This window comes from Zonotrichia leucophrys, chromosome 3 (assembly GCF_028769735.1).
Source record: "Zonotrichia leucophrys gambelii isolate GWCS_2022_RI chromosome 3, RI_Zleu_2.0, whole genome shotgun sequence".
NCBI lineage: Eukaryota > Metazoa > Chordata > Aves > Passeriformes > Passerellidae > Zonotrichia > Zonotrichia leucophrys.
The window spans coordinates 8078058-8090975 of record NC_088172.1 but is presented as its reverse complement, the minus strand read 5'-3'; the positions used below and the strand labels follow the sequence as shown (position 1 = coordinate 8090975).

Genomic DNA, 12918 nt, shown 5'->3' with positions numbered 1-12918 from the left:
CTCCTAACATGCTTATACAAAAACATTAGGTTTGGGGTTTCTTTTAGATTCTGTATAATGTATGAAAAAAACTGTATACCAACGTTAAGCAAAGAAATTGCATCTTCTGTGCAAAGTAAGTAGTATTTGGGAAGGTGAAGGGTATTTGTTTTCCTTATTTTCTTCAATTCTACCAGTACCCCTATAGCAAAAAAAGAAAGGTTCTTTTTTATAAGCACACGTAGTGAGTGACAAAACAAAGGGAAATGGCTTCAATCTGAAAGAGGGCTGGTGTAGATTAGATACAAGGTAAAAATTCTTCACTATGTCTGTGGTGAGGCACTGGAGGAGGATGCCCAGACAATTCATGGATGCCCCATCTGTAAAAAGTGGTCAAGGCCAGGTTGAATGGGGTTTTGAGCAACCTGATCTACTGGAAGGGCTGTGGCAGTGAGACTGGATTTAGATGATCTGTAAGGCCACTTCCAACCCAATTCAATCTATGATTCTATGATTCTATGATAAAAAGATACTATTTGACTTTCTCAAATTGGAAGGGCCTCCTAAGGATTATTGCTTCCAGCTCCCTGCTCCTTACAAAACTACTTAAAATTAAACTACACACTTAAGAGCATCATCCAGATGCTCTTTGAACTCTGACACTTTGGTGCCATGACCACTCTCCTGGCGACCCTCTTCCAGTGACTGACCACCCTCTCAGTGAAGTAACATTTTTCATAATGTTCTATCTGAACTTCCCTTGATGCAGCTCATTCCATTTCCTTGTGTCCTATTGCTGGTCACTAGAGAGAGAGCAGGATCTCCCATTACACTGCTTCTCTTGAGAATGAGGTCACTCTTCAGCTTTCTTTTCTCCAAGATGAACAACCAAGTGACCTCAGACACTCCTTTTAAGTCTTGCCATCGAGGCCTTTCACCATCTCAGTCAATCTCCTTTGAGCACTGCAATACTTTGCAGCCTTCTATTACTGAGACTCCTCAAAACTGCATGCAGTCCTTGAGATGCATCTGCTCCACTACAGGTTGGAGAGTGAGACAATCACTTCCCTCAGCTGGCTCACGATGCAGTGCCTAATGCACCCCTTTGGCTGCCAGACTACACTGGTGGCTCATATTTGACTTGCCATGAACTCAAACCCTCAGATTTCTCTCATACAGAGTGGTTCTCCAGCCTCTCATCCCACAGTTTGTATACATAACCACAATTCCAGGTGAAGACTCTGGCACTTGCTCTTGTTATATTTCATGTGGCTGATGCTTGCCCAACTCTCTGATCTACCCCAATCTCTCTGTAAAGCCTCTCTACCCCTGAAGGAGTCCACAGCTCCTCGTACTGACGTGTAATCAGCAAATTCACTTTAATGTGTATTTAATTTCTGTGTCCAAATCTTTTATAAAACTGTTGAAGAACACTGGCCCTAAAACTGAGCCCTGAGGAGCCCAGTGGCAACTGGCTGCCAGCATGATGCAAACCCATTTAATACCTCTCTGAGCCAATTGCTCAGCCAGTGTGTTATGGATTTCTCTGTGCTCTGTACATTTTATCCACAAGGATACTCTGGGAAATAGTACTGGAAACTCTGCTATAATCCAAATGTACCACATCTACTCTCTTTTCTTGGTGGCTGACCTGGTGCTAAAAGGAGATTAAGTTGGTTAAGCAAAACTTTTTCCTCATGAGTCCATGCTATCTGTGGCCAGTGAGGGTTTTGTCTTTTAGATGCTTTACAATAATTCCCAGAATAAGCTCCTCCCTAATTCTATCAGTCACTGAAGTGAGACTGATAGGCCTGTAATTTACAGGGCCTTCCTCCTTTCCCTACTTGAAAACTGGAACAATATTTGCCAGCTTCCAGTCAATCTGGCTTCTCCAGACTCCCAAGATCATTGACAACTAATGAAGAGAGATCCTGTGATGACACTGGCCATATCTTTCAGTGCTCTGGGATGAGTCCCATCAGGGCCCAGAGATTTATGTACATACAGCTGCAGCAGCTAATTTCAAAAAATTTCAGGGTCAGCTGGAGTTTATAATTCCCTAATGTATTCCCAAAGTTCACACACCTCTTTTTGTGTGCGGTTTGTTTTATTTTTCCTAAAGAAATGGCCATCAAGGGACTCCTGCAAGACACTCCAGGAGTCAAAGTAATTTGGGTTTTCCATCTACCTTATTTTCATCTACTCTTCTCCTTGGTCTCCTTTTCTCTTTCCTTCTCTGAACACTTTTACTATTTGGTCCCTTTGCAGCAACTAGAAAACCTGAAAATTGATGTTGAATTGCTGGAGGTTATGAAATATGTTTCATTGATTTCAAATAAAATGCCAGACATAAAATGCAGCATTCATTTTTATAATTGTCACTTCTGAGGGTTGCAATTGAAGTTGGTAAGAAATACCAAAATTTGACCTTATTGAAATAGAAGATGATAAAGAGACATGACAGCATTTCCATGGAAGAAGTATGCTAAAGTTAATTTTTGGGAAGTGAAGGTATGGTTTTTAAAGCAATTGGCTTTTTAGAAATATATTTTTAAGGGGATAAAAGATAGTAAGTGCAAGAATTTTGGAAAAGTATGAAGAGATTATTAAAACTGCAAGGCACAGTACATATTTTCACGCTTGTGAATTGAATATGCTCAGTCAAAAGTAAAATCGCCATTCTTGAAAAATCACCTGTAATACTTGACAGTTGGTTAGTTGTTCCCTTGACAACTGCTCTGGTAAATCAAGGGTGTAAATGAAGCTGCTTTTTCAGCATTTTGCAGGACCCTTTTATTTTATGTCTTTAATATCAATACTTTTTTAGTAAAGGGATTTTTGTGGGGATGTTTTTCCTGTATTGAACTGTTAAGCTGGGCTAGCATTTTTCAGACTGTAGGGAGAAAAATAGCAAGTAGTTCTAATTGTAGTCCTCCGACTGTGACATTATAAAATGGACAGTGATGTTGCTAGTTTCTAATAATTTTTCAGAAGACCAGAAACCCTGCACTGATAGCAGTGTGAGGTCTTTGTTCAGAAACAGTTTTACCATGATTACTTAGCTTGGATAAAAACAAAAGTTCTCTTTATAATGCTTGGAGTTATTTATACCTGCTGATATGACACTTTAATTTTGCTATACTTCTCCTTAATCTGTTAGAAATATGGCTGCACCTTCAGCATTATATAGAAAATATAATTGCTATAAACTAAACTTTCTTAAGTATGTTTACATAACCATGAATGCACCATTTTTACATATTACATTGCATAGTTATACTGCATAAAAACAGTTAAAAGTCTTCCAGAAGTTCCAGTCTCTGGGCCTATTCTCATCCGTATTGTCAAATACGTAATCAGTTTAAGATGCTTTACTATGTTTCCCTTGATATAACTGGAAGCTGAAGCAATCATGCTATCAATTAGAGCTTAAGTCAGTCTTTCCAATTATTAGAAGAGACATTAGTAGGGATTTTGCATTAATGCTTTCTACTGTGCTCCTTTAGTGCCACCTGGTGACTAGCTAAAAAGGGAAAAAAGTATGATTTTATTTCCAACTGGAGAAATCTATGATAATTTAAGCTAAAACATTTACTTGAGCAAGATCATACCAGATTTAGAGGTGCCCCAATCTTGGGTATCTTAAGAGGATTTATTTGACTACCAGTTCCAGACCTAAAGTAATCCATGAGTCATGAGTGTGCGAGGTACACATTGCACTTTGTTGGAAATCCAGTGTTCATGCACATAATTAATCAACATGCAACTATTAATGACACAGTCTATAACCACTGTTGTGCACCTGTTGAGGTTTCATGAGTCTTTTGCAAAAAAAAAGCGTTAATCCTTTGTGATTCTTGTTCTTAAATTTATATAAAATCCACAGCAATTATGAAAAAAATCATGATTTTCTAGGCCTAGAGCAAATAGGAAGGCTGAACATCTTCTCATTTCAAATTTGTGGAAATAAATACTTGAATTCATCAGGCCTATATCTTAGCATCTCCAGGAACAGGCCGGGCTTCACATGGCTCCAGACCTGTTAAGATTACTGTGCATAACCTTGCCCATATGTCCTCCACATATACACATTTCCTATAACTACTTCTCACACACCCAATTCTTTACTTCCCTGTGAATCCTTTTTATATCGTTGTGAGTGTGATATGAATGAATCACAATTCTCCTGCCTGACAAAATCATACTGCAATAGGAATTGTGTTGCATTCTCTCCTGTTGCTGTCTCTGGAGGGAAAAATAGGCTGGCTTTAAGTGCAGCCAGAATATGCCACTGAGATGCAAGGCAGATGGACTGAAATGCCTTCAGCATCTAAACGAGTGAAAAAGCACCACTGAACTAAAAATACTTCAAAATTTAAAGATGTCAGTGATCAGCCACTTTCATCTCAGGTGTTCTTAATGTGAGGTCAGTATCTCATAATATGAGGTTAATTAGAAAAATAAAGAAAAATGTCAAGGGAGTAATTCATCAGTTTAATTTTCTCTTTTCTAATGGATTTCAGTCTTCTGTGAGGTGCATGAAATAATACAACTGCATTTATTCAATTGCAAGATTAAGACAGATTTAAACATAGATTATAAGAAAACTATAACCAGGTTATAGAGCAACATTGATGGCATGTTAGTTCGAGTAATTTCTGTGACAGAATATTTCAAGTCCCTTCTTTTTTCCACCATTGTTTTAGAAAACTAATATTATTATATTTTGCATGTGTCTATGTTGCTGCACTTTCTGGAATTAAATGCTGTAATAAAGACTGAGACAGCATTTGTGGTCTAACTGCCATTTTTTCATATTTTTATAATATTCTAAGAAATCTGTCTTGTGGACTGTAATTTTCCATGCTCTGTCTCTTTCTAAAAGCTGTTCTAGGCATATTTAAATAATCTAGGAAATTCAAACAGTCCTAATTCTATGGTAACATAAGCATGAAAAATATCCATTTTGTTCACATTTCAAATGACAGGTTTTCCTTCCTATGACAAGACAGAGAAAAATTGCAAGTATTAATTCATTGGAAATCTTTACAGAGAAAGAAGCAAATGCTGAAGAAAACAGTGATAGCATGCATGGAGTGCATTCCTAACCTGCACTCCAGAATACAGGGCAGTAGGTTCCTGCTTGTAGCCTCTGCTTTTATTCTCACAACTCAGTCACAAATCTGTTGGCAGACATCAAACAAATCTGTTCTGCTCTTTGAGATTTCATTGCTGCATATTAGGAAAAAAGCAAAACACCTTTATGTCCTTTATGAATTTATGATCTAATGATCAAAATCACTGTGTAATAAACTGTTGTTTATGGATACTGAGAGGTTTAATTTGGATTTTCTTTTTTTTTTTCCTCATATATTTATTTAAAGACAGAATGGATTACCAGGTATGTCTGAGTAGGGATGATTATTATCTGTGTTATTATCTAAATGAATTTATTATACTTGGGCTTGTCTAAATAAGGATTTCTAAAGTAAAGAACTTGTCAGTATTAAACAGTCTTTAAGGCTTATTTTAGTTGCACCTACATTTAATCTTCCACTTTTTTCCTACAGTAAAGGACCAAAACAATATAAATTATGTGTAGAAAACAGTGAGAATGTGTGTACCAGGCATTTGCAATGGAAGTTTACTATGCTGAATGGATGGCTAATTGCTTGAAGATGGTCACACTGACACAGACCTCAATGTTCTTTTATTTTTCATTAGATGAGCATTCCTATTAATTAATTTTGCCACTTCACTTAAACCTTTGTTCTTTTTGCATTGGACCATTGTAACATGTGATGTAAGAGGTTATTTAGAAAAAGAAACATGCAGACTTCAGAAATCTTTCTGAAAATAAGGGACAAGGCAGGGACAGAGGGTGGCCTTTGATACGAGTGTGTTAAGTCTCTACTACTTATCCACTCAGAGTAGAAAGCATCAAGAAAAGGCTATGAATTTGTTTCCCCCAAGAGAGAATCTTAAATGATCTGATTTTCTATTACCTGAGAAAGTTATCTTTACACTCTCTGACTTACTGAGACAATTCCCAGCAACTGAAATATGAGTAGGAATAATAAATCAAATTCAAAGAATATTTTATCTTTCAAGAATTGGTTGGAAAACAGAACAGTGGAGCATTTTCTCAAGAATTGTCCTTATTTCAAGTACCTAAAAGGAAATCACCAACTATCTGTCAATATATCCATTGTTTCTTAAGGAGAAACTTCTGTTGACTGAATTCATTATTTAAAATGAAATTGTGCAAATAAGATGGTCTTCAAAACAGCAGGCACTGTTTCTAGCTCCCTATATTTAAAATCAAAATATTATGCTAACTTTAGACTTTTCAAGAAGGAATGCAATTGAAAAATACCTTAACAACGGGACTCTTTTTAGCCTAAAATTATAAATAAAAATTAGTATTTTCAAACTCATTTAAATAGTCTAGGTGTCTAGATCACATTTCAGAGGGTGATAATGGAAAATGCCATTCAAATATCTCAGAGTTTTAAAGAAAGATTCAAAAATAAGAAATGTGTTGCATACTTACAAGGTAGAAATAATTTAGCACATTTCAACCCCATGCATTGGAGTACAGTGAAAAGTCAATGAATTAGTATTGACTGATTTAGCTGTGAACCAGCAGTGATATAACCATTGGAAAGGTGGGATTTTTTAATATGTAAGCATCAGCTGCTGATGTGGATGTTCTGGCTATAAGGTGAGTAAATGCACTAGTTTTGTGCTACTCACTCAGAAATCACTGCAGTGAATTTCTAAATATTCGTTGTGGCCTATACTATACAACACTATATCCATTTATGTCAATACAATGCTCTCAGCAACTTCAGAGGTGAAAACTGAGATTTCATAATGAATCTACAGAGAGAAGGATGAAATAGTAAAACTTTAGAAACAGAAGCAGAGGCACAAAACTCAAGGCATAACCTGGAATAAATCACCAGGTAGTGATATATAAAAAGGTACCATTTGAGACTGTGGTACATCTTGATGTGTTTTCTCCAGGAGTAAATTTTTCCTTATCAATGCTGAAGTAATTTCTGTGATTAGTAATGCTTCTAATGTACAGATCATAATGGGCTTTAAAATTTTTTAACTCTTTCGTATGTGTATTGCATAACATAAAAATTCATCTCTCCCAACAAAAAACAATTTCTGAGATTCCTATTATTGTCCTTTACCATTTATTCAGCTAAAAGAAATGGAAAATTTGCTAGCCCATATAAATATGTTAACTTTTTTTTCAGAAATTTTTTTAAAGTTCATTGTGTAGCATTTGTGAAATATTACACAAAAATGTAACATTGTTGGTAGAAACCATACCCCAGAAACCTAATTATGGTGATTTGGCTGAAATTATCCGTGTTTTATTGAATTTTCAGTAGTATTTACTACAAAAATTCCCTTAACCTTACATTCTTCTTTATCTCTGAGGCTCAGTACCAGAGTTTGCACTAACACAGTTTCCAAGAAGTGATAACTGCCTTGCAGTATAATTTTTCTGCTCAGAGGTATGCAGCCTTTCATTTCTTATTCCATTTATGTTCCCTCTGTAGGTCAGGAAAAAGAAATTTCAACCCAGGCTGTTCAGCATCATTCAACGTTGATGTCACTTGTCCAACAATCCTCTGTACTAGGGAGATTGTATGTCAACCACAGTTAGCACTTAAAATTTATCAATACTCACTTAAATATTTAAAGATTTTTTCTTCTTTTCTCTGTATATATTTCAAACACTAGTCAAGAATAGCAAGAAAGGAAACAGAAGAGGGATGTTAGTTGATGAAACTTGCATCTTTTGTCTCCTGGGTAATTCAATAGCCATGAAACTGAAATTAGTAGTGTCCAAAGATTTTCATACTTTATGGAAGTATGAACATCTCTTTCACCTTTCCTTTGCCGTGTGAGGTTTGAATACTCCGTGACCAACAGTATAAGCAGCAATGGGATCTTGTTTCCTTACAGCTACATGTTGCCTGTGGGCAGTCCTGAAGGTTACTGCATGATTGAAGTGGCTGCAGATGGAAACCCCCCTGTACAGCATAGACTTTCCTTCTCACATCGAGCATCTCAGGTGAGTTTGCAAAACATCAAAAAATAGCTAATTGCTTTGAACATTTCTTCAGCATATGCACTACAGTTATTTTCAAAGGAGAATGGGTATATTCTAACTTCTTCTAAAGGAGGAAATATAATTCTTCTTCAGATATCATTATATGAACTTTCTTTCTAATAGGTGTTTTCGCATCCGGCAACCACAACATATCCATTAATTTCTTCTTTTATTTGACTCTAAAGCCTCTATTCCTGCTGCACAAAGTCCATAAAAAGGACATGGATGCTATGAGAGTTTAAAAAAGTGTATTAGCAGTGTTATTTACCTAAGGCCAAGGGGTTATTGGAAACAATTCAGATATTATTAAGCAGTAATTCTAGTTACTTTCTAGCTGCAAGCTACACTGTCTAGTGGAGGACAGTTATGAATCATCAGTGATTTAATTTGGTTTCAGTATTTTTGCTAGGACATGGCTTCTGAATAATATTGTGAAAATATCTGTCTCCATTTTGAAACTGGTATCAGAATACTCGTTCTGAATGGACAAGAGGCCAGCTTTCCCAAATCTTGAATTTTTCAGTTATTCTTTGTCTTCATTTTATTGCCTTTTTTATGCATTCTCTCGTCACAGGATTATTTCTGCATGAAACATTTTTAAACATTTTTAGACAAGAATTTGAGCTGTGATTGACAGCTTGCTTTATAAGTTTGTTCACTAGAAGACAGGTCAGTTATCTGCAGAGATGCTAATCTTGATGTGCATCTCACAGTACGCACTGCTGGTTTGTAACAGAATTTTTTCCCTTGCATGATATGAAGTATGAATGTCAAATCCTCATGACTAACTGTTACACTTTACAGATCTGCTCCTAATCTCCCAGAACCTCTATTTACAAAGTACTCAATCAAAGAAAGAATAAAAGACATTTCTTATCTGTAAGAGGTCTAATGAATATCTTCCCATTATTGCCCAAGATAATCCTTTTCACTACTCAGGCTAAAAGTGAAGAAGGATATTTTCAAATTAGTATTTGAAAAGTTAAACATAAGTATTACATAATTTATTGACATAATGCTGTATTAGACCTTTTATGTTATTAATAAGACTTTCAGGAATTCTTTCTTTGTGCCCCCTTAAAATATATTCTGGTTCAGTCAGTTAAATTCCGAGCAGGACCTTTATAGAAAGAATGTGTATTATGGTGTACTAACATGAGCTTGAACATCAAATACATTTTGATAAAATCCAGTGATGCTAGAAACTGAGCAAAGCCTACTGAAGCTGCTCTGTGATACACTGGATCTGTTCCCAAGGTTAGTGCTTTTGTAAAATAAGCCAAATAATAAAGGAGATTGCTTTGCCAGAGGAGTGTTAAAAACACTGCTCCTAATCAGAGGCATTTTGTCATGCAGTCCAATGCTTTGCTTAATTCTTGAAAGAGATTCACAAGCAGAGAGAAAATGTTTGCAAACACTACTTACAAATCTTGTCTATCACTGCGGTGTTTCATAGCTTTGTTTGAAAGGGGATAAAGTCAAGTGATCTGAAACTAATTCAACAAGTACAGAGCCAATGTCTTTGAATTCCTTTGGTATGAAAAATCTGATTTAATTTTATCCATGCTCTAAAGGAAGTAGGTGTTTTTCTTTTTCACTTGAGAATGAAAGATGCTGAGTAGAAGAATATCTGGCAGTATTCACATTCATTCTATCACAAAATTTCACTTGAAATTGTCAGCAACATAGCTCCAGGACTGATAAAAGTAATACCAAAACCAACAAAGCAAAAATCATATGGATGTGTGAATTCCAGATAAATCAATGGGATGTTTTCCTCCTGTTTCTATTTCTTTACAGGTGTCTGAATATGATAGTGAATGGCCTCTTCACTATAAGTAACCCCCTCACATGTTTTACATATGCTGTGATAATTTCTGATTCCATTGTTTTACATATGCTGTGATAATTTCTGGTTCCATTTCTTGACTTGAGGGGGCTAGGTGTCACCCTCTTTCTGGACTAATGGTATTGTACAAATAAATGCATCATTGTGTGATGCAAGTATAGTTTTTTTTCAATTCCTAAGAATTGACAGGAACTTAGCAAATGAACTCAAGAATGATCTAGTGTCATGTCAGAATTCCAGAAAGTCTGGAATTAGCTTGAGGAGTGGAATTCAGAGTGTTAAATGAGCCACAGATCATTTATATGTGATGATTAAGGGCTTGAATCCTAGGTCAGGCAACAGAGGAATTACCTTAGTGAGCATTAATATGATTTGGTCAGACCCTGTGTGAAAAAGTTGTGATTGTTTCTTTGCACCTTTATAAGGATGTTCTAGGCTTTTGGAAATTTGAAAATTTCCTTTTATTCCCCCTTGGGCTTCAGTATAGTAGTCTGTTTTCTGTCACTCATTAAAAAAACTAAAATATTTTTTCTGTATTCCCCTTATCTTGAGATCCCATAGGTCCCAGGTCCTAAAGGAAATGTCTTCAAGTCTACTGCTTCTCCTGTGTTCCTGCACCAAACTTCAGCCATGAATCTTCAACTCATCATATAGGATGAGGGTATCTATGTAAAAAACTTACCATATTCACTGTCATTACGGCTGAGAATTCCAATTTGTGTTTTGTGGAATGTATGTTGTCTTATATATTTGAAAATATGAAAACAAATTAAACAACCCTCTTTGTAAGGATTATTTTCTAAAAAATCGAACATTTTTTAAAATAATCACTTCAGAAAGCATCAGAGTTTTTCCCATCTTCAAGTAATGATTATTTCCTTTATCAGGATCTATTGTTCTTTCATTGTTTACAATAACATCACAAATCACATTTTTTCTGACAAGTCTCTTTTTGTTTCTGCAGATCAACTTTGGATCAATCTTCCTTGGAAAGGTTCCTGTTCATGAGGAGGTTCATCGATGTGCTGGGCAGATATATGGCTTTAAAGGATGCATTAGGGATTTTCAAGTCAACCACAAAGAGTTGTTCATCATAGATGAGGCTCTTGAAGGAAGGAATGTTGAGAACTGCAATGTTCCAATATGTGATTATCATCCATGTCACAATGGGGGGACCTGCACTAGGTAAGAGGCATTTATTTACCCATTTTATCATTCATTCTTGATGAAAAATTACTATAATTTTCTCTGTAATGAAATAATCACCAATCTTTTGTCCTGATAATTTCAAATAGAAAATGTGGCATCTTCATGCCAGCCAGAGAGATGTTACACTTTATTTGCTTGCATAAAAAGTGATATAAAATATAATGACATTGTCCACATGGATATATATTTTATTAAAGTCAGAATTCCTTTGCAACCAACCAGATCAGTACTGCTACAAGACTAAATCTGAACTTTTCTATAGACAGTTTGGACAGAAGGCACATAAGAGTCATTCTTTTTCCTAACAACTCTATATCAGGTACACTCAGTTGTGTACCCTCACACATCTTCATGGTGCGTTCTTGAGTGCAAATGTTCATCATCATGCTGTGGAAATGCTAACAAGGGACTTTCTTCTTCACCTTCAGCATATGGGAAAAGATATTGCCAAAGAACCTGTGAAAGCTAAGGTGTATCATGCTGAAAGAGGAAATGGAGTCTGAGAGAGACATGAGTTAAAAGAACAGAGGATGATGGTTCAGTTGAATGATGGTTCAGTAGGAGCATAGTAACTTTTTAAGCCATAGCAATTTGATCATTATCTAAGGAACTCAGCATTTAGAAACACATTTCTGTTTAGAAATTATAGAATTTATGAAGTAGCTGCCAAATTATTAAAAAATTGTACTTCACTTCAAGGCAAATGCTGAACAGAACAGTTTAAAGTTCTTTTGATGTTCTAGGCCACTGTGTGTTCTTAGATTGAGGAGATCTTGAACAAATTTTTGAGGGACTTCTCTGCCTCTTGATTGATATGAACACACAAAAAATACGAAACAGGTCTTTGATCTCTAAGTCTTGTTTGACTAGAGCACATATGAAAGCAAGGCAGTTTTATGAGAACACACAATTTGCCTACCAGTCTGATGAAACTGAGTGTGTACTTTGGAGTAATGAATCTGTTTTTTCTCTGTTGGTTTTTACTGTATCTCTGCCATTCTACTGCTTGGCCTGTCATCTGCCATTATGGAATACTGTTTCATTTGAATTTGTGTCCTGAATAATTCATGAGGATTGGATTTATTTCCTGCCTTTCTGCTTTCCAGCTGCTGGCCTGGGCCCTTTTCAGAAATGTTTTTGTTTTGAATTAGGCCACTTCTCCTCTGCCCAGAGGCTTCATGGAAGACTGGGCATGTGCAAACCAGGGATAAGTGGCTGTTCAGTAGCACAGTTTTCATGATTTTCTACAACAGCCAACTGATTTTCAGGGATCACCTTCTCCAAACCCAAGAATTATTCAATCTTATAAGCAGGAAATGAACTGTCAGCAAGCCTGAACAGATTAATTAGATGCTTCCGACAAAACTCAAACATTAAAAAGAAGTATACAAGAGATAGAAACATGTCCAGGTGATCTGGACAGAATACAGAGAAAAAATCCAGCTCCACAGATATGGAGCTGGAAAGCCAAAGCCCTTCTGGAGATTAATCTGGCAGGGACGGGCAGGGCAAAACCAAAAGCTTCTACAAGGATGTCAGCAGCAAAAGGACCTAGGAAAATGTAGGCTTGCTGCTGAATGGGGAAAAATCCTGGTGACAAAGGATTCAGGAAAGACTGAAGTGCCTTCTTTGCCTTAGTCTTTATGGATAATTGGGCTCCAGGAATCCTATTCCTCTCCTGTAGGAGAAAGTCTGAAGAAAGAAAGATTTACACTTGGTGGATGATAATCACTTTAGAGAGTTT

General features: G+C 36.2%; 1 protein-coding gene across 1 annotated transcript in view; it reads left to right on the top strand.

Moving 5' to 3' along the window:
• The window catches only part of EYS (eyes shut homolog), a 704733-nt gene that overhangs the window by 591681 nt on the left and 100134 nt on the right, over positions 1–12918 (top strand). Inside the window, exons 39-40 of the mRNA XM_064707313.1 lie at positions 7969–8077; positions 10930–11150. Of these exons, the coding sequence (XP_064563383.1) occupies positions 7969–8077; positions 10930–11150 (330 nt within the window). The remainder of the gene's footprint in view (positions 1–7968; positions 8078–10929; positions 11151–12918) is intronic.